This window comes from Zootoca vivipara, chromosome Z (assembly GCF_963506605.1).
Source record: "Zootoca vivipara chromosome Z, rZooViv1.1, whole genome shotgun sequence".
NCBI lineage: Eukaryota > Metazoa > Chordata > Lepidosauria > Squamata > Lacertidae > Zootoca > Zootoca vivipara.
This window is the reverse complement of record NC_083294.1, coordinates 26,833,817-26,855,647: the sequence shown is the minus strand read 5'-3', so window position 1 is coordinate 26,855,647 and position 21,831 is coordinate 26,833,817. Positions and strand designations below refer to the sequence as shown.

The window sequence follows — 21,831 nt, the reverse complement described above, 5'->3', positions numbered from 1 at the left end:
TGTGCTTTAAATGTATGGTGTGTACATACAGGCTCAGTTTGGTAAAATTTGGTAAAATTTTTCTCCCAGGGTAAACTGTCCAGGGGGTGAGTGTTTCAAAGATGGGCCTTCAGAAACCTGTCTTATTCCTGCACCCATTCCAGCATACCATTATTGATTTTTAACTGTATTTTATTGCTTCTTTTATTTCTTATGTTGCATTTTTCTTGCATCACAATTTGAATTCTCTGGAGTTCAGATTGCAAACCGTACAATAAAATATCTAGCACAATGATTTGCAACTGCTATGGATCAGGCAAAAAAATAAATAAATCATTAAGTGAGCCTCTAAGACCCCTGGCAATTTTCAAGAAGTCCATAGAGAATAAAGAACCACTGCCTTAAACGTCAAGCCAACTTCTCTATCTAAACAGGAGAAAATGCTAAAGAGTCTTGTCTGCCTGCCCTGGAATCCAACCACATCTCTACCTTCTCTTCCTCTGGCCCTTATGTCTACCTGGACTAAAACTGTAAATGAGCCTGACACCAAGTCACCTTTAAAAGAGCTCACACCAGCCAACATTGTTAATTCATGTCATTCTCACAACAGCCCTTGGTGTTAGGTTAAGCTGTGAGTGCTCTAGTAGTGGAAAAATTTGAACCTGGGTTTCTTTTCATGTCCATACTCAGCCACTAGCTCTCTAATGGTATACTCTGTACTAGGGATTAAACAAAAATTAATCAAATTAATATGGCTGAGTTTTGACTGGAAAGGAAAGCTTTTTTCCCATTCTAGTGAGAAGGGTCTTGGGATAGTTTTGAAATCTTATGATTCCTCTTTTGAGGGCAGAATGCAGCTGGCTCTCTTTATAGTGATCAACCTGGATAGAAGATTTATGTCTTTTCAAAGCTCAAATTCAACCATTTTGCACTGTGACGATACCTTCAGGCACAAATGTTCTATGTACGTAGTTTTGCCCCAGTAAGGTCCCAGTTAAGAATGGCCTACTGGATATTTGTAGCATTGCTGCCCTTATGATACCATCACACACCACCCCAATCTCTGAGAGGTGAGAGATTCCAGGGGTTCCAGGTGCTTACCTAGGGTTCAGTTTCCTTAGCATGTGGGTCAGCAGAGACTGTGGTGTCTTTAGGATACAGTCGTACCTTGGAAGCCAAACAGAATCTGTTCCGGATGTCAGTTCGACTTCCAAAATGTTCAGAAACCAAGTTGCGCCGGATGTTCGGGTTCCAAAGAACGTTTGCAAACTAGAACACTCACTTCTGGGTTTGTGGCATTCGGGAGCCAAAACGTTCAACTCGCAAGGCATTCGTCAACCAAGGTGTTGACTGTATATGGTTTATTGACACATATATACAACCTGAGTCTATAATGGAGGGGCTCACAGCATCAGCACCATAAAAGGGCCTTGCTTCTCCCATAGATACAGCCTTGGAATCTTGTCTCTTTCTCTCTAGCTGCTTCCTGCTTCCAGCTCACAAAACACCTCTCTCTTTTTGTCTATTCTTACTACCAGCCAGGTGAGGGACAGGGTCCACCCATTTGCCCTCTGGCACAGAGCAGCCTCTTTTTTAATATTAAGTACTTAGGGCCATTAATTCACCAAGAAACATGCCTGGCTATTTCAATAATGGAATGCCCCATGAGATTGCTGGAGCCAGGGCCTCAGAAATTAGAAGGGACTCAGGCAGCATACAAACCAGCCTGCCAAACTCACAACAACAACCATCCCCGTAAGGGGCAGCTGCATATTCCTGCATTGCAGTGGGTTGGACTAGATGATTCTCAGGGTCACTTCTGCGGGATGAAAGCACCCAAAATGCTAAGTAAAGGGTTAATGCTCACAAGAGTTGTAGAGTTCTGTGGTGTTTTCCCATCTGAGGCAGTTATTACAGTTTGTACAGCAGTGGCAGTTATGAACAGTCTTAACAGTTAGAGCAGCAGCTATGTTTTGTTGTGCTGCTGCTGTTTGCCTCAGAGTACTAGTCTGTAACAGTTTTGTCTTAGGTACGAATCTATGTAAGATGTATTAGCAACGTAAGGTAAAGGACCCCTGGATGGTTAAGTCCAGTCAAATTTGAATATGGGGTGCGGCACTCATCTCCACTTTTAGGCCAATGGAACCAGCGCTTGCCCACAGACAGCTTTCTGGGTCATGTGGCCAGCATGACTAAACAGCTTCTGGCAGGACACTGTGACAGAAGCCAAAGCGCATAGAAACGCCATTTACCTTCTTGCCACAGCAGTACCTATTTATCTACAGTGGTACCTCTGGTTCAGAACTTAATTAGGTCCGGAGGTCCATTCTTAACCTGAAACTGTTCTTAACCTGAAGCACCACTTTAGCTAATGGGGCCTCCTGCTGCTGCCGCGCCGCCGGAGCCCAATTTCTGTTCTCATCCTGAAGCAAAGTTCTTAACCAGAGGTACTATTTCTGGGTTAGCGGAGTTTGTAACCTGAAGCATTTGTAACCTGAAGTGTTTGTAACCTGAGGTACCACTGTACTTGCATTGGCATGCTTTCCAACTACTAGGTTGGCAGGAGGTTAGGACACCAACCTGAATTGTATATTTTCACCTGCAAATCACAAGCACACTAAGTAAAAGTCACGTTATTTTAACTTTAAAAGAGAGTGACTTGCATTGCTTTTATATCAGGGAAAAGGGAGCTAATTAAAGAGTTGAATGACCAGGGCTCTCTTCCGCATAACTCTTTAAATGGAAACTAGAGTTTAATTCCCACACCTTCCAAATCTACAGTTTAATAACATCTTCATAACATGACTTTCCAGGAAAGGGGCTTCCTTAAATATTAGAGACATTCGTGAAAATTCTGGGGACAGTAGTTGTGGAGTGTGAGGTGTGTCTTTGGTAGGGGGAGGAGAAATGGGCATGTTCAATAAGGCTTTGGGGTTCTTGAGGAAACAGGACTGTTTGATTCACTTTTCACAGCCATAAGAAAGGGGTCTGATTGCCCATTAAAAACAGCTCCCTCCCCATTTGTTATTCCCAGCAACTGAAATTCAGTGGTGCTGTGGCTCTCATACTGGAGAGTATACTGTATAGCCATCATGATATCTTGATTAGGGAAGCTTTTAATGTTTGATGGATTTCTGTATTTTAATATTTTGTTGGAAGCCGCCCAGAGTGGCTGGGGGAACCCGGCCAGATGGGCGGGGTATAAATAAATAATAATAATAATAATTATTATTATTATTATTATTATTTCTTGATATCATTAATACCCCCCCCATTAATTTTTGTAATCCCCCTTTAAATCCCTAGCTAGCATGGTCAATGGTCAGGGGTAATGGTATTTGCACTCCAACATCATGTGGACACTTAAGTAGCCATCTTTATGCAATGGCAGGTATCAATAGGGATGGGAAAACCCCAAGCCTTGCAGAAGTATGTACGTATGAGCATGGAATGCTGACTGATGTAAAAGGGGAAACTAAAAAACTAGAGGGAAGGTAATGGATTGGAGTATAAGGGGGCATGGTTGGCAGGCCTTCCTCACTGCAGCACTAATCTGCTCCAGAAGTTCAAGCCTGCTCAAGAACTTCTGCTTGAACAAATGGGGTTTCCCCTCCCCCCCACCCCATTACACAATTTGCCCTGTGTGGCTCAGGAGAACCTCCCCCACCCCAGGACAGTGTGCAGTAGAAGGAGAGAGAGAATCATTCTGCCTGGCAACATTAAATGCTTGCACAAACAGGGGGATGTAGAATTCCTTCCCTAGTTTGAAGGTCTCGCTTAATTCTGCTTAAATAAAAAACAGGGTCTAGGAGAGGAGGTGCAAATGCTGTTGTTTTGAGATAACCTAAGAGATTGTGGGTGGGTGGATGGCAGGGAGACATTCGAGGAGCTATGCTTGCAAGTAACATAATGGCTTTTTCTCATCCTTTGTGGTTTGTGCCTGCTGATTACTTAATACACCTTAATCAGAGTCTTGAGACTGAAGGAACTGGGGCTTTTAACATCTTGGCATGTCTGACAATGCCGCTTATTCCTGCTGGCCTTTGAAAGGCCTTCTTTCTACATATAAACACTAAAAGCCTGCTTTTACTCCCTCTTTCTAAATTGCTTTAAATTGTTAATGGTGTTATGAGTTTTTTGGGGGGAGGGAAGGCTGAATGCCTGGGCTTGATTAGGGCTCTCCTTCCTGCTTTTCTAACTTGCCTGGGGTGTGTTGTGCTATATCCTGACCCAAATCTCAAGGCCCCAGAAAGCTAGTGCTTCTTTTCCATCAGGAAGGTGGTTTTCTACCTGTCCCTGGAGGTGTCTCTTTCCCAAGCTTTCACCTCTCCTCTCCCATAATAATATAACAAAAGGAGCCAAGGATCAGCTTGATCAGGCCACAGGGGACCCATCTAGTCCAGCCTCCTTTTCTCACAGTGGCTTACAAGCAAAATTGGAGCTTATTCCTCTTCTTCTTTGGCGATCACTCGTAGCCAAGTCTTCCATGAACATGATCTAGTCCATTAGTGACTGTGGAGACTAATTCTGGATGCACACATCCTTCCACCATGGGGACATAGGTTTCCAGGTGGCAGCTGATTGATGTGAGGGTTTGCCAAATGTGCCTTCTAGCTCATTTAACTCATTTAGTTCATTTCTCCCTTTTGTCCTGAGTTCAAGCGTCTTCAAAGTCCATGACACCTTTAGTAAAGGCTGTTCTCCAATTGGAGCACTCGCAGGCCAGTGTTTCCTAGTTGTCAGTGTTTATAGTACATTTTAAAAGATTTGCCTTGATACAGTCTTTAAGCCTCTTTTGTTGGCAACCAGCATTTCCATTTTTAAATTGGGAATAGAGTACTGTAGTTGCTTTGGGAGGCGATAATCAGGCATCCGAACAACATGACCAGTCCAACGAAGTTGATGTTGAAGAACAGTTGCTTCAATACTGGTGATCTTTGCTTCTTCCAGTACTCTGGTATTAGTTCGCGTGTCTTCCCAAGTGTAAAAATTTTTGGAGACACCATTGATGGAATCTTTCAAGGAGCTGGAGATGGTGTTTATTAGTGGTCCATATTTCACACGCATACAGTAAGGTTGGTAGTACAATAGCTTTGTAAACAAGCATTTTGGTTTCCCTCTGAATGTCCTGGTCCTCAAACACTCTGCACTTCAATCAAAATAAAGCTGCACTTGCAGAGCTCAGGCGATGCTGGATTTTGGCATCAATGTCAGTCCTTGTGGAAAGATAACTGCCCAGGTAGAAGTGATTGGCACGTTTCAATGTAACACCATTGAGTTGGATTTGTGACACTGCAGAGGAGTTGTTTTGTGTTTGTTGGTGCAGCACTTTGGTTTTTTGGATGTTGAGTTATAGGCCATGCTTTTCGTAAGCTTCTGCGAAGATATTTAGGATAGTTTGGAGGTCATCCTCTGAGTGTGCACACACTATGTTGTCATCAGCATACCGAAGCTCTATGATGGAAGTTATGGTAACCTTACTATTTGCTTTCAGCCTACTCAGATTAAAGAGCTTTCCATCTGTTTTATATACGATTTCTACTCTGGTGGGGAGTTTCCCTTCAACAAAGCGTAGCAATGAAATGGCATATGAAAATAATAAACCGAGTTTAACACCTGTTGGAACACAACAGCACCAGCCCCCTCCCGACCTGCAGTTGTCTTGAACAGGTGCTGTTCAGAGGTATTTTGCTGCTTCTGACCCAAGAATAGCTGCCAAGTTATCCCTTTTTTAAAGGGATTTTCCCTTATGCTGAATAGGCTTCCTCGCGAGAAAAGGGAAAACTTGGCAGCTATGGACCCAAGAGGGGGGAAACTCTCTCCTGGACTTTGTCTGACTCTCTGCCCCTCACCTCTCCTTCCCAGGAAGCCAAGAGGAAGTCTCAGTGATACCTGAAATGTATCCTTTTCTCAGAGAGACAGCGCCCTCAGCTGCTGAAGAAGATAATCAAAGACACTATCTATCTATCTATCTATCTATCTATCTATCTATCTATCTATCTATCTATCTATCTATCTATCTATCTATCCATCCATCCATCCATCCATCCATCCATCTATCTATCTATCTATCTATCTATCTATCTATCTATCTATCTATCTATCTATCTATCTATCTATCTATCTATCTATCCATCCATCCATCCATCCATCCATCCATCCATCCATCCATCTATCTATCTATCTATCTATCTATCTATCTATCTATCTATCTATCTATCTAATCTATCACCTGTGCATCTGGGTAGGAACATAAGAAGCTGCTGGATGAGGCCAATGGCCCATCTAGTGCAGTATCCTGTTCTCACAGTGGCCAAAGAGCAGTCTATGATGAAAGTGGAAGCAGGATTCACACACAAGAGCACTCTCCCCTCCAGTGGTTTCTAACAACTGGGCTGCATGTGTTTGGGGAGCTGCATTTCTATTACTTAAAGGTAGTGATGCTTTGTAACTGAATTGTCTAAATGTTGTGATATTGTGAGATGTGTTGATGAGGGGGGCTTCCTATGGAAAGTCAGCACACAAATGAATGATGGTGGGGATGATGACAGTGTGTGTGTGTGCGTGTGTGTGTGTGTGTGTGTGTGTGTGTGTGTGTGTGTGTAAACTCACCCACCCATTGCCATTAGTGCCTTGTGCCTGTAGGGCATAAGTCTTTCTTCTTCAAGAGTCAGCTTTCATATTAAAAAACAAGGGTTGCTTTGCATTCATTATTGGGTGCTGTTCTGTTTGGAAATGCATTGTGGTTTCTGTTTTGTGTCACCTGTGGGGCTTGTAGCAGGGGCTGCTACAACAAACAGCTGTGCAAGCCTTTGGGAGGCAGAGACGCAAGAGGGCATCAGAGGAGGGAGGGAAGGAAAGAGGGACAGAGGCCGGTGTTGCCCACAGCACCCCTCACCATCATTCAAGGCACCCCAGGGTGCCACAGCACACTGGTTGAAAACCACTGCAATAGAATGTTAAGAGATACATTGTAGCAAGGCTATAAAAACTGAATACTTTAACTTTACTGTTAAACCAAATAAAGCTTGTATTTCTCAACGAAGCCTTGTATAAGGATTTGCTATTGTGCAAATCTTTTTTTTTGAACTTGTAAGTGTAAGTCATTTGTGCCCAATGCATTATGAGAAAACTAATATCGGCCATGATTCCCCAAGCATGAGACCACATAGGCTGCTACCCCTCAGGGGAAGCGCCTGAAGGGTTTTTCTTAGATGCTTTGGGCACAAACCAGTATATGTATTGATAGTATCACAAATAATCCCACAAAAATTGCAACCCTACCTGCTTGTCTGCACATGGCAGTATAAGTAACATCAGCAGCCAGAGAAAACAAAGAACTAGCCTTGATGTTGTGGTGAACTGCTGATAACAATAATTACTATTTAGAATGTATAGTAGAACAGGTTTTTGTAACTGCATATGTTAAGCATGGTTGAGGGATAGTATTGGATCAGAATGGTTTGATTTTGTAATGCATATGAATAAGAAAATGAATAGTATCTGTCATCTCACTGTGTTGCTTTGTGGAACATATAGATGGTTTGGTTTGGGGTTTTTTTTTTGCTGTACTAACATTAAGAATAATAGCAACACCTGCTATCTTTCTACTGCATTTTGTAGAATATTTTCTTGTGTGACATCTGCTGTGCCTATTAGTCTCTGATTTTTATCTCTGCTTTAAATAATTTTCAGAATTCTATTTATGCTTTCACTTCATTTCTTTGCCTGTTTCCATGAAATATACACATACACACAAAGCAAGCATAGGACTGTCTGCAACCCTCATATGGCAGGATTGTTTCACTTCTTTTTCCTAAGGAATATTTGGCTGCAACCTCATGCTCTTTGGAGTAAGTCCCATCAAACACAGTGAGCTTACTCCATCCAAAAGGCTGCTCTGAAAGTTTTTTGGTCTAGTGATTTCATTTGCCCTTTGAGACATTTTCAGGGGGGGAGGGGGCTATTCCTCAGTGTCAGAGCACCTGCTTTGCATGCAGAAGGTCCCATGTTCAATCTTTGGCTTCTCCACTTTATTTTCTTTATAAAAAAAGCAGGAAGGAGATGATAGAGAAAACCTCTGCCTGAGATCTTAGTGAGATGCTGTCAAGCAGAGTGAAGAGAACTAAGCTAGATGCTCATATAACCTGCAGTATCTTCATCTAAAGCAGCTTTTTTGTTCTCATCTAGGTATCTACCTAGATTCCTTTTCACAAATATTGGAATATTGGAACAGAGTAGATCACTAACCTTGGTTGTCTAAAAGATCTTATCCAGTTCTCTGTGTGGGTGTCAGCATAAGCCCGCAGCCAGTGCAGTTGTTACTGTTCTTTTCTTAACTCAGAGCCAAAGAGCATCATTTTCAAGATGTCACATGATGCTTTTATTCATTCCAGAGAACAGAAGCAAACCACATGAGGACGATGGAGAGAGAGCAGCAGCAAGTTGAGTGATCATGTTTGAAACTATCTTGTTACATGCCCAGCAGTTAGCCTGATTCAGGTTCTCTGTAAATGAAGTGAGCAGACGGCAGACACCGGCTCAACATTAGCTGACTCCACTTTGATTAACAGATTCCATTACAGCAGATATGGAATCTGAGGACACATGCTATTGAATGTCTAGAGATGCTGCTGCATTCATTTGCTTTGCCTGCCTCAAACACAGGTTGCACATTGAACTTCCAGGTATGGAGACCTATTTCTGTTCAGCCCACTCTTGGCCATTGTGCTCCCCAGCCAATAAGCATCAAGCTGGTCAGTTGGATACCCCAGGCAGGCAGATGGTACTGCCTCAAAGTTGGGCCCAGAACAAGCCACCAGAAATCACACTGCCCTAAATGCTCTATGTCTTCCTTCTCCCTAACACCACATCATGGGCAAATAAATATTATTGCCAGAGTTCAAGGATCTGAGGACAAGGCACTTTCCTCCAGAGCAGATTTCAGAAAGATTTTTTAGGAACTTAGTATTGTGGGATATGTGAGGGTTCAACAAGACAGAGTTATTATTCTAATTATTATTACATTTATTTATTACCTGCCTTTCATCCTTGAGTCCCAGTTAAACCTGCTGGCCAGGCCTGCCTAGCACATTGTTGGAGCATGCTTCCTGGAGGGATGGATTTATTTATTCCCTAGGAAAATTGTAGATCCCAAATGCCAGCAGGTCACACACAGCCTCTGTGTGTGTGTGAGAGAGAGAGGAGAGAGAGAGGAGAGAGAGAGAGGAGAGAGAAAGAGATCTCCTCATCCTACTTAGGGTGGAAAAGTTTCACCAATAGACATGATTTGCATTAAAAATGCAGGTGCTAATTGATATATGTAGATGTAAATTCAGAAATAATTGCTATACTGTAATTTAAAGAGAAATCCAATGATTTCACCCTAGTGGGGAAGACTGAGGGTAGGTGAACTTGTGAACCTGTTTATTATGCTGATCAGGAGACACGTGCCAGGATGGACTGCACATGTCTGTGGCGGCGCTTGGGCGGCAGCACGCTCGACCAGAGGAAGCGAGGGGTAGGCCAGGGGCCGGCAGCACTACCCCCATGCTACCCCCGCCAGACTGGAGCTAGGGGCGGCCCGCCCCCTACGCCACTCCCTTGCTACGTGCCTGCCTCAGAGTCCCTTCCAACTCTATCTAACTTCAAATATCTAAAGGGCTGCCACATGGAAGATGGAGCAGGCTTGTTTTCTCCTGCTCTGGAGATGAAGACCTGAAACAATGGATTCTAGTTATAAGAAAGGAGATTCTGACTCAACACCGGGAAGAACTTTCTGACAGTAAGAGCTGTTTGACAGTGGAATGAACTTCTTCAGAAGGCAATGGACTCTCCTTCACTGGAGATTTTAAAGCAGAGGTTCTATGGACATCTGTCATGGATGCTTTAGTTGAGCTTACAGCATTTCATGGGGTTGGACTATATGACCCACAGGATACCTTCCAATTCTATAGTTCAATGATTCTGATTCCTCTTTTCCTTCTCTCTCTTTAACAATGTAAAACAGAACCACCACTACAGTGGTACCTCAGGTTACAGACGCTTCAGTTTACAGACACTTCAGGATACAGATTCCACTAACCCAGATCAGAAGGTCGGTGGTTCGAATCCCTGCGACGGGGTGAGCTCCCGTTGCTCAGTCCCAACTCCTGCCAACCTAGCAGTTCGAAAGCACGTCAAAGTGCAAGTAGATAAATAGGTACCACTCCAGTGGGAAGGTAAACGGCATTTCCGTGTGCTGCTCTGGTTCGCCAGAAGCGGCTTTGTCATGCTGGCCACATGACCTGGAAGCTGTACGCTGGCTCCCTCGGCCAATAACACGAGATGAGTGCTGCAACCCCAGAGTCGGTCACGACTGGACCTAATGGTCAGGGGTCCCTTTACCTTTTTAAACCCAGAAATAGTACCTCAGGTTAAGAACTTTGTTTCAGGATGAGAACAGAAATTGCGCAGCGGCAGCGCTGCGGCAGAGGGACGCCCCATTAGCTAAAGTGGTAACTCTGGTTAAGAACAGTTTCATGGTAAGAACAGACCTCCAGAACGAATTAGGTTATTAACCCAAGGTACCACTGTACTCTGGGGATGCAGGTGGTGCTGTGGGTTAAACTACAGAGCCTAGGGCTTGCTGATCAGAAGGTCACAGGTCAAATCCCTGTGACAGGTGAGCTCCTGTTGCTCGGTCCCAGCTCCTGCCAACCTAGCAGTTCGAAAGCATGTCAAAGTGCAAGTAGATAAATAGGTACTTCTCCAAGCGGGAAGGTAAACGGCATTTCTGTGCGCTGCTCTGGTTTGCCAGAAGCGGCTTTTTCATGCTGGCCACATGACCTGGAAGCTGTATGCCGGCTCCCTCAGCCAATAACGTGAGATGAGCGCCGTAACCCCAAAGTCGGTCACGACTGTACCTAACGGTCAGGGGTCCCTTTACCTTTTTACCACAGTACTATATTCATCAAATGTAACAGTTATGCTTTTCCACGTTGTCTGTTAAAAAGCTCAATAAAAATATTTGGGGGCAGGAAGGGAAGTAATGTGTTTCCACTGACATGGATCAGCTTTTGGAGTCATTCTTTGCTTTAATTTAATGAATTTCCCCAGAACTGGAATGGCTTATTCTGCCCCATCGTCTGTAATGAATTATTTTATGCCATTTCTTTTGAACTGTTCATGATTGCTCTCAAGGGCTATTAGTGGTTCATTTGGCTAATAAGTGTAATTCTATTTGCATCTACTCTGAAGTAAAGCACATTGTTCTCAATGGCGCCTTTTCCCAAATAAGTGAGTATTGGATTACAGCCTAAGATGTTTTGATTAGAGGTGTGTCAAAAGTTCCAGCTGAAATCTCTTTGGGCAATATAGTGGGGTCTGGGACTGATGAAAAGGGGAGGGTACGGAGAGAAAGATGCCACGGGTTTCTGTGGTCCAGATAAATTATTCCAGATTTTGAGTGCTGTTGTGCTCCTTTCTGCTGTCTGCTTCCCATGCCACAGGAACACAGGAAGCTGTCTTATGCCGAGTCAGACCATTGGCCTATCTAGCTCAGTCTTGTTTACACTAACTGGCAGTGGTTCTCCTGGATTTCAGACAGAAGGCTTTCTTATCCCTACCGTACTTGGAGATGCCAGAGATTGAATTTAGGACCTTCTGCATGCAAAGCATATACTCAACCACTGAGCTCTGCTCCTGTCCCAAAGAGTTCTCACCTTTCACCTGATGTAGCAAGGTGCTCTACCCATGTTCACTTCTTGTCCCAAGTGGACAAGAAGTGAACATGGGTAGAGAACCCTGCTACAGAGAACTTGGAGGCCATTCTTTCCATTGTGTGGAAAGATTCTGTGGATCATCTCAGGTCCTGATCCAAGCCTCCAATGAAGAAAGAGATCTCCCAGAGCGAGGAGAAATCTTGGAATTTGATGGCATTTACCTGAAATATCTTAATATCCAGGGAGAAATCTCACATTTCCTGGTGAGAGTAAGGAAGGAGAGTAAGGAAGAGATCTTTATTGAGGAAGAGAATGTGGCATGTTAGCATCCAAACTGCATATGTAAAGGGTGAATTACAAGAGCTGTGGAACTCTGTGATGTCATACGCCTGAGACAGTTATGGCAGTTGGTACAGTTACGGCAGTTAGTTGAACAGTCTTAACGGTTAGAGAAGCAGGTATGAACTGTTGTGCTGCTGTCAGTTTCATCTATGGAAGATGTTTTAGCAACTTAAGTATCGCCTCCCTGCACTATATATTTAATCTGCAACTGCAAGTTCACCAAGTAAAAGTCATATATTATTTAAACTTTAAAAGAAAGTGCCTTGCGGGGTTTTTTAATAGGAGGGAAAAGAGACCTAATTAAAGGGTCAAAAGATCCAGGGCTGTCTTCTGCATACTCTGCAAATGGGAACTAGAGTCATAATTCCCACAGAGAAGAGATACAGGTTCAACAACAGGTCACTGGAGCTGCTATGATCAGACGAGGTGGCAGGTGATGCTGGCCAGGCTAAGAAGAAGGAGTCCAAGTTAAAGGAGTCTAAGATCAGGCCAAGGAGTTCAGAACTGCATACATCCAGTTACCTGAAATAAATTCATGGAATTCAGAATTTCTGAAAAAGGAAGGCAGCACATTTTGGCCAGAGAATGGAGTTCTGAAGGTAGAGAGGCACTTCTGGTTCAATACTGTAATTGTGCTATTGCTTCATGGTAATTCTGCATCCTTCAACTAGATGTCTCTGTTTGGTTGTATTAGGGCAGGGGTCAACAAACGTTTTCAGCAGGGGGCTGGTCCACTGTCCCTCAGACCCTGTGGGAAGGCAGACTATATTTTTGGGGGGGAAATATATGAACAAATTCCTATGCCCCACAAATAATGCAGAGATGCATTTTAAATAAAAGGACATATTCTACTCATGTAAAAACACGCTGATTCCTGGACCATCCGCAGGCCGGATTTAGAAGGCGATTGGGACGGATCTCGTCCCCGGGCCTTGGTTTGCCTACCCATGTGTGAGGGCTAATACTGAAGCCCTCATGCACGAATAGTTAGCAAATGACTCTGTTGCAGCACCTAGTGGGAGGACAGAGCACTGCCTTGAAAAGGGTATTCAGAACAGCATCATGAACAATAGAAAAAGAAAGCATTATTATTGAGAGGATGCACTTTTAAACAAGCAATTCTGTGTAGTTGCATGCAGTATTGGGGTATCTACTGCTTACACTGGCTGTGTAAATGGACACTTAGAGCTTTTCTGTATGTGAATGTCCAAAACTGCCAACAACTGTAAGCAACTGTTTCAACACAGCCAGGAGTATATATTTTCTCAAAGGTTATCTACATTGGGAAGGCAGCACAAGGGTTGGAGGGTGGGTGTGGAATACCCTCCAATATCCTGGGGGCCAAAATCGCGCACTCATTTTTTGGTCCCAAGCATTCATGCATGCATGAGAGCACAAGACAAAAGATGGCAATTTTTCAGACTTGCGGGACCTAAAAATAAGCATCTTTTGCTCTTGCATGCCCCAGCTGGCTATCAAAAGAGTGACTATCTTTTGGTCTAGTGCTCTGGTGAGAGCCAGCTGACTCACACCAGAGCACTGGAACAAAAAAATGGGACATTCTGGGATCCAATCAGAAGCTGGGACTGTCTTCTGTAATTTCAGGATGTCCAGCTTAAAACAGGACAGTTGAGGGGGTATTGGGGGGCATTAAATTTTGACCTCACTCCCCTGCACCATGCAACAAGGCAGTATGTGGCCCACACCTCTGCGCTGAAGTACTCTTGGGATGAAAAGTTGGGTTGCCCTGAATTAGTACACGAAACAAATAGATACAACAATGCATATAACTGTATAAAATACCTATGTATTGCATGGAGCTTGTCTCTTTCATATATATTACATGTACAATATATGCAAACTTTGCACATAATTTTGCATGTATTTAGTATGAATTAAAAATAATAATCTCACATTGCACAAACAGTTCTGACATATATGAGCACTGTATGCCAGAGGCAGTGTGAGGAAATCTCAGTCAGGTCAGCAGCACCAAATTCCATGTATAAAACAGATTCCCCCTCCATCTTCAATTTGCATTCCTCCTTCATTGCGAGGGAGGTTTCTTGGCAGTGGCTCTTTTATTTCCCCATCCTTCTCCAGACAGCACATCATTCTGGAGAGGGGAAAAAGGCAGCTGCTGTTTTGTTTGTGGACACCATCTATCTCATGCCCTCGGCAAAGTCTCATCCTGACCTGGAAGCAATAATGCTTCTAAATACTGGTTGCTGGAAATCATGATGGGTGGGTTGAGAGTGCTCTTGTGCTTGGGTCCTGCTTGTGCGTTCCCACAGGCATCTGGTTGGCCACTGTGAGGATCCCAGAATAGATGGGCCATTGGCCTAATCCAGCAGGGCTCTTATTATGTTATTATGTCTCTAACAGGCAGCCCTGTTTAGGGAGGCTTTTAATGTTTAATAGATTGCTGCCAGATGGGCAGGGCAATAATAATAATAATAATAATAATAATAATAATAATAATAATAATAATAATAATAACCTACTCTTTGAGGTTGGGGAAACCAATTGCCGCCCTAGGTGGGTGGAGTTAATGCAGAACACTTCACTGCCTCAAGTATGCTGCAATTTATAACCCCAGTGGCAGCAGCACACAGATTCTTGGTCCCAATTCTGGCAGGTTCTAAAAATGACTGGTTAATATTTATATCATATGACTGCTCTCAAGCCATCAGTGATTAATTATCAGAGACCGAACTTTCATGTCACTCAGCAACAACTCATATGCAATACTTTTTCAGTGTTGCCTGTTCACACATTCAGCTGAGTGTCAAGTGCTGAGTCCCTAAGAGAAGCAAGTGAAGTATACAACTCATGTGTGATCCATCCCTTAGCTAACAAGAGAGAGGAGATTCCATGCCATCGTGTGGCCTAAGAGTCCAAAAGTATGCCATTAAGACATTTTTATTTTTCTTATCCGCCTTGCTTTTCAGCTCAACTTCAGAGGTTCTTCTTCTTCTGCTGCTGCTGGCAAGACTGTTAAGGCAGCTCAAGGGGGAAGCACTGCTGCACTTGAACCTTTCCCGGAACTCTGATGTCATGAAGTAGTAGAGAATTGGATCAAGACAACAATTGAGGCTTGCGAGGCACAAAGAAATGGGATGGAAATATAAAGCTCTACGCCGTACGGAACAGTCTGTGACCATATTTTGTTTCACCATCATAAATATAGGGAAGTTCACATGATATGGTGTGAAACATATGAAAAACACAGCTGCGCACCCTAAGATCATGTGCCAAGCTTTCTGCTTCTCATTGGTGTGTTGCAAGGGACTGTGGGGCTCCTGCAGGGATTGCCTCATTTTCCAAGTGCAGTAAATGACTATCACAACAGGGGCCACAAATGCGCAGAATTCAGCTACAATCACCAGAGTGATTGAGGCTCCCATAGACAACCGCTGAACTTCGAGATCAGCAAAGCAGATGTTGGTATTGTTTGATAAGCGAGGACTCCTCAGGATTGGGAGAGGTAAGCAAGCAGCCCCAACCACAGTCCATATGGCAGCACTTATGGCCACATCATACCTGCACTTCCAGTCCTTGGCTTTGAAAGGGTGAAGTAGGAAGAAGTACCTTTGGATGCTGATGCAGGTGAGAAAGCAGATACTGGCATACATGTTGAGGTATTTCAGGTAGAAGCAGAGCTGGCAAAGGAAGCCCCCAAAAGGCCAGCTGTGGTTGATGTAGTAATACATCCGTAAGGGCAAAGAGACGACGTGGGTCAGGTCAGCTACAGCCAAATTCATCATGAAAACTACCGCTTTGCTCTTCTTCTTGATGAAGTGGCACAAAACCCAAAGGGCGATGCTGTTTCCCAGGAGACCCGGAACGAAGATGATGATGTAGATGATTGCATACAAAGAGGCCTGGAAATGCATTGGAGGATCAGGACAATTTTCTAATGAATGGTTGTTCAACATCTTGATCAGGTCAGTGGCCATACAAGCTGATCAGAAGATACCTGTTAAGAAGATGATTGATTGTTTTTTGAGAAAGAGATTTATGCTGCAGCATTAAACACACATACTCAGTACTAGATCAAGACATTTTGGCAGACGAGGAACAATAATCAAATGACATCCCCACACAGATCCACTAGGCATGCACTTTCACCAATTAACATGGAAGTGCAGTTTCCTGAGACCTTCGCATCAGCAAGCTGCAATGACAAAATCACCAGAAAGAGAATGACCAATTTAGGAGGAGGAACTAAAAGCTGTAAGTATTTTCATCAAAGCAACTAAATCCTCTTAATGTCTTAATGTCAAGGGTGTGGTGGTGGCACTGGCTAGAGACATTTTAGAATATACTTCTTCAAATGTGTGTGCCTGCCTTAATCTCCCTTCCTGTCTGATGACTCTGAGATTGTGTCATCATTCTCCACCCTGAGAAAAGCATTGGGAAAGCACATACAGTAGCAGGAAACTGAGAGCATGAGACTCTTGATCTCAGGGTTGTAGGTTTTGAGCCCCACATTGAGTGAAAGCTTCCTGAACTGCAGGGGTTTGGACTAGATAATCCTTGTGGTTCCTTCCAACTCTACAATTCTATTTGTAAATACGCCCTAAGAACGAAACTATTTTCTAAAAGAGAGAGCATTTTGGTCTCCGATTCTGGTAGTGGCTACTTTTCTACTTGTAGCTTCTGTTTCGTTTCCTTCCTGAAAATGTTTGCAGAATTAAAGATTACAGATAGTGGTTAAAGGCAGTTCATGCAGTGGTGCATGTGCTCAATATACAGGAGGATGCAACTCAATATACAGGAGGATGCAACTACAACTTATATGCAACAAGTTGTAGCTTTGCATGCAGAAGGTCCCAGTTTCAATTCCCAGCATCTCCAGCTAGAGATGGGATAAAACTGCTTGCCCCAAACTTTGGAGAACTACTGCAAACCAGTGGAGATAATAGTGAGCTTAATGGTCTGAATTATTACAAGGCATTCCAACCCTGCCACCCTTTGCAAACAGTGGGCATATCCTGTACATTTAAAGCAGTATTAGACCACTTTAACAGGTATTGCTTCCCCAAAATAATCCTGGGAACAGGTGCTGAAAGTTGTTAGGTCAAGGTAAAGGGACCCCTGACCATTAGGTCCAGTCGTGACCAACTCTGGGGTTGTGGCACTCATCTCGCTCTACTGGCTGAGGGAGCCGGTGTACAGCTTCCAGGTCATGTGGCCAGCATGACAAAGCTGCTTCTGGCGAACTAGTTCTGGGCACCACAGTTCAAGAAGGATACTGACAAGCTGGAACGTGTCCAGAAGAGGGCAACCAAAATGGTCAAAGGCCTGGAAACGATGCCTTATGAGGAACGGCTTAGGGAGCTGGGCATGTTTAGCCTGGAGAAGAGAAAGTTAAGGGGTGATATGATAGCCATGTTCAAATATATGAAAGGATGTCATATGGAGGAGGGAGAAAGATTGTTTTCTGCTGCTCCAGAGAAGCAGACACGGAGCAATGGATTTAAACTTCAAGAAAGAAGATTCCACCTAAACATTAGGAAGAACTTCCTGACAGTAAGAGCTGTTCGGCAGTGGAATTTGCTACCAAGGAGTGTGGTGGAGTCTCCTTCTTTGGAGGTCTTTAAGCAGAGGCTTGACAGGCATATGTCAAGAATGCTTTGATGGTGTTTCCTGCTTGGCAGGGGGTTGGACTGGATGGCCCTTGTGGTCTCTTCCAACTCTATGATTCTATGAACCAAAGCAGCACATGGAAACACCGTTTACCTTCCCACCGGAGCGGTACCTATTTATCTACTTGCACTTTGACGTACTTTCGAACTGCTAGGTTTGCAGGAGCTGGGACCGAGCAACGGGAGCTCACCCCGTCGTAGGGATTCGAATCGCCGACCTTCTGATTGGTAAGCCTTAGGCTCTGTAGTTGTTAAAAGGTAAAGGTAAAGGGACCCCTGACCATTAGGTCCAGTTGTGACCCACTCTGGGGTTGCGGCGCTCATCTCACGTTATTGGCTGAGGGAGCTGGTGTACAGCTTCCAGGTCATGTGGCCAGCATGACAAAGCCGCTTCTGGCGAACCGAAGCAGCACACAGAAACGCTGTTTACCTTCCTGCTGTATTTATCTACTTGTACTTTGATGTGCTTTCGAACTGCTAGGTGGGCAGGAGCTGGGACCGAGCAACGGGAGCTCACCTCGTCGCAGGGATTCAAACCGCCGACCTTCTGATCGGCAAACCCTAGGAGGCCCCAATTTCTCTTGCAGAGCAACAATTCTCAGAGTTTCTAGAGAAGAGGGATGACTGTTAAATCACTCCATAGCCAACATTGCAAGAAAGTGGAGTTTGAGAGTATAGATAGAAAGGACTGTGAATTTCAGTATCTGTGTGGTCCCGGTAACCCTAAAGAACCAGTAACAAAAATAGTTGTAATAACCAACTAGGAATAGGGGAGAAATTAAATTCAGTTTACGCTTAAAGGTGAATCTCCCTCATTTGCACTTTCCAAAGTGATATGTTTGGAATCCAAACTGAAATGCATTCTTCCTTCAAAATTAGTGCTTCTCTGCATTTCACAATGCAGTTCCCCTGCCAAGTAATGCTTACCCAAAGTGTGAATAAAAATGCATATATTCCTGAGATTAAATTAAAAATGCATTATATTAAGTGAAATCCCTTTGCAAAACTGGGTATATTAGGCAAAATCCCACGCAACCCTTATATTAGGGGAAACTCCTTTGTTAAAAATGCATACAACCATGTGTATTTTAGGAGAAATTCAATGATGAATATTCATAAGCATTAAAAAAAATCACAAAGTGATGTGGAAATGTGGAAAACTGAAGACTGCAAAATGAGAAGCTGAGAGCAACTGACAGATTTGCCCATCCCTATAGTGAATAAAAACCAACAAGGGTATTTCTTTCTCTTCTTCCTGCTCCGCCCCCTTGTTCCTTTGAATATGGGCACAGTCCTCATTTTTCATTCCTGTGGGTTTTTGTGTGGTTAAAAAACTTTCTTCTTCACAGCAATATGAACTCCGAAGCTTCAGCATTTTGATCCTTTTAACAACACATGGAAACATGTATCATCGTGTCCCCCCACCCATCCACAGTTCATTTTCCAGACCCTAGCCACACCAAACTGAAGGCCACTCATAACTAGAGATGGGTGTCTGGGGAGACAAGCAGTGCCAAGAATCATATGGGTCCTTCAGGAGGGAGCAGACAGCAATAATAATGGCTGAGAGCTTTCTCAGAGTATTATTTCCTAAAGCTTTTGAGTGAAGAGGATCAAATGAGATAGGTTGGGATTTTTTGGCATGGTAATTATTATTACTTCCCAAATCTCTGCAAGTCATTGCTCAGCAACAATAGGAAGCTATCTTATACCATGAGACCATCAGTCTATCCAGTTCAGTATTGCCCACATGGACTGGCAAAGACTTTGGGAAAGTCTTTCAGACAGCAGAACATTCCTAGACTTACATGGAGATGCTAGGGATTGAACCTGGGACCTTCTGTATGCAAAGATGGTGGTCTGCCACTAAACAAAGACCCCCTTCCCACAGATTGCTGGGACATGGCCCCATAGATGTGTGCATAAGACTGTAACTATAGACTTTAAATAATGCCACCGGCAGGAAAATATCAAACCAGAATTAAAAGTAATCATTTCAGTATAATGTGCTATCCCCCTCTGATACAAAATAAACAAAAGTGAGAATCATTTATTGTTTCCAATTCAAATAGTTGTTGTAAAAGCATCTTTCTATTTTTTAAAAAGTGCCTATTTTTTATTCTATAAAGTTACATTTACCCTTCAAAGTATCTGCTATGTTAAATAAGTCTTAAATCCGTCTAGCTTATGCATTTCTTAAAAACAAGTACGTTTTAGGAAATGGCAAAGCATCATGATCAACAAAAAATCATTGTAAGGCATCATTAGTGCCTTACGGAGGGGAGAATCAGTCACATTGATAAGCAAGATTTGCTCAATCAAGCAAGTGGTTTGTAATTTAGATTTCTGTACTGTATTGCATGATTTTGTATCCCACACCAATGAAAAGGAGGACTATCAACACCTTTATGAACCTTTTATTCAACTCTACAAGCAAGTCTGAGTTATGCATAGTGTTGGACAACAATCTTGAACTGTACAGAGGTGATGTACTCAGGATGGGAAAGACAAATAAATATTTATACAAGGCTTTAAGTCTATTGCTAGACCTTATTGTGTCTAAGCAATGCTTTGTACCTCTCTATGGTTATTGTTTAAATATTAGTATGTATCTAGTGCTTGTTGCTTAATAATAAAATTAGTTTTTTAATCGTTTTTTCCTAGGCTGAAATCTTTTTCCCTTTAAAAAGCATGCAGTCAATCCATCAACACTATGGCTTACAGCAGATCCAGAACAACTCCGCTGAATTTGATAAAACTTCATTCTTGGAAAATATGCCTTAGTCTGCAGTTTCATGTGCTGACCCTTAGCCATGTGTACATAAATGTAAGAACCATTGGTTTCCAGGGGATTTGATCTGGCTGCAAGTTAAGTATGCCTAGGACTGTAGCCTCAGCTTTGCCAAAGGAAACATGCTTTTAAAAGACCCTCCCTTACCTCACTGCAGTTTCCATTCATTCTTTGACACGGTAGCAACCACAGGAAGAAAAGCTAGCGTCTTTTGGGTATCTTTTGAGCAGATGCATCTTTTGAGCTTTACAGAAGCACCGTTTCCACCACGATCCAGATTTCTTTACAGGATCACGAGTTCTAAAACCGTCTTGAGGAATTGGGTAGAAGTGCTGGTGGTGTTTGAAGACGGGAGCTATGACTGTACCAAAGGAAATCCTGTATTTTGTTTCTCCTCCTCACTTAAAAAAAGACACTCACATAACACAGCTTTTGGAGTCAAAACAAATCAACAGATGACTTCACAGTGATAATGTTTGCCAGCAGAGGAGTAGTTTAGCTGCTGGCTTTCTATCCATTCCTACTTCTTTGCATTCCCGTCCAATTCTACATACTGCTTGCATTTTACTGTTACAAGCTTGGTGTGGTGCAGTTGCCAAGCAGAGGTTGTATCCTATGTTAGTCATACTTGGATCAGACCCATACTTGGATCAGACCCACACTAAAATTAATTTAGACACATTAATTCCAGGGAGTCCACTCAGAATAGAATTTAGCTGGACAGACCCAAGGGGAACTATATTTGTTTGTTTTAAATTCCATGGTCCTATCCTGCCCTGATGCCATGTGGTAATGAAGAACGGGTGAAAGATATTGTGTTTGTTGAAGGAGCTGATTTGTATCATATAATCATAGAGTTTGAAGGACCACAAGGCTCCTCTTATCCACCCCCCTGCAATGCAGGGTATTTTTTCACGACCCTAGATTAAGAGTCTCAGGCTCTACAGACTGAGCCATGCCATTTCTGTTTTGCTCATTGTTTATGGTTTTTTTTTTAAAAAAATACTTTATTAAATATAGCAAATTTAAAACTAGACATATAACATAGAATACAAGCTTTTTTTTTGATCAATAAAGCCTTTGAAGAAGAAAAAAGTGGTTAATGGTTACACACACACATTAATGAATAAATGACCGGTTAGTTTAAATTTCAACAAGTCCAAGCTTTAGCTATCCTTAAGACAGTGTTCCTTCAGCCTATTTTTCATTTCCCAATCAGTATTATTAGAATAGATAATAATTAAAAAGTGATGCCTCTGAAAGGGCTTGTATTAATGGTAGCTAAAAATGTGTGAAGGGAGTCAGCATTTTATGTTTGAAGTGTGCTGGAGGAGTGTGACAATTAGTCATTAGTATGTGTTGAGTC

The 21,831-nt window shown here is 43.0% G+C and overlaps 1 protein-coding gene across 1 annotated transcript; it reads right to left on the bottom strand.

Moving 5' to 3' along the window:
- Positions 1–13,663: 13,663 nt before the first annotated feature.
- Positions 13,664–20,850, bottom strand: LOC118078273 (putative P2Y purinoceptor 10). The gene is made up of 2 exons (XM_035102067.2): positions 20,613–20,850; positions 13,664–16,002 (listed from the first exon to the last, which is right to left on the bottom strand). The coding sequence occupies exon 2, from the start codon at positions 15,980–15,982 to the stop codon at positions 14,876–14,878; it is 1,107 nt and encodes a 368-aa protein (XP_034957958.2). The 5' UTR covers positions 15,983–16,002; positions 20,613–20,850; the 3' UTR covers positions 13,664–14,875.
- Between the last annotated feature and the right edge of the window lie 981 nt (positions 20,851–21,831).

What these genes read in the sequence shown, in the direction of transcription:
- LOC118078273 (XM_035102067.2), bottom strand. Translation starts at nt 15,982, where the DNA reads ATGGCCACTGACCTGATCAAGATGTTGAACAACCATTCATTAGAAAAT.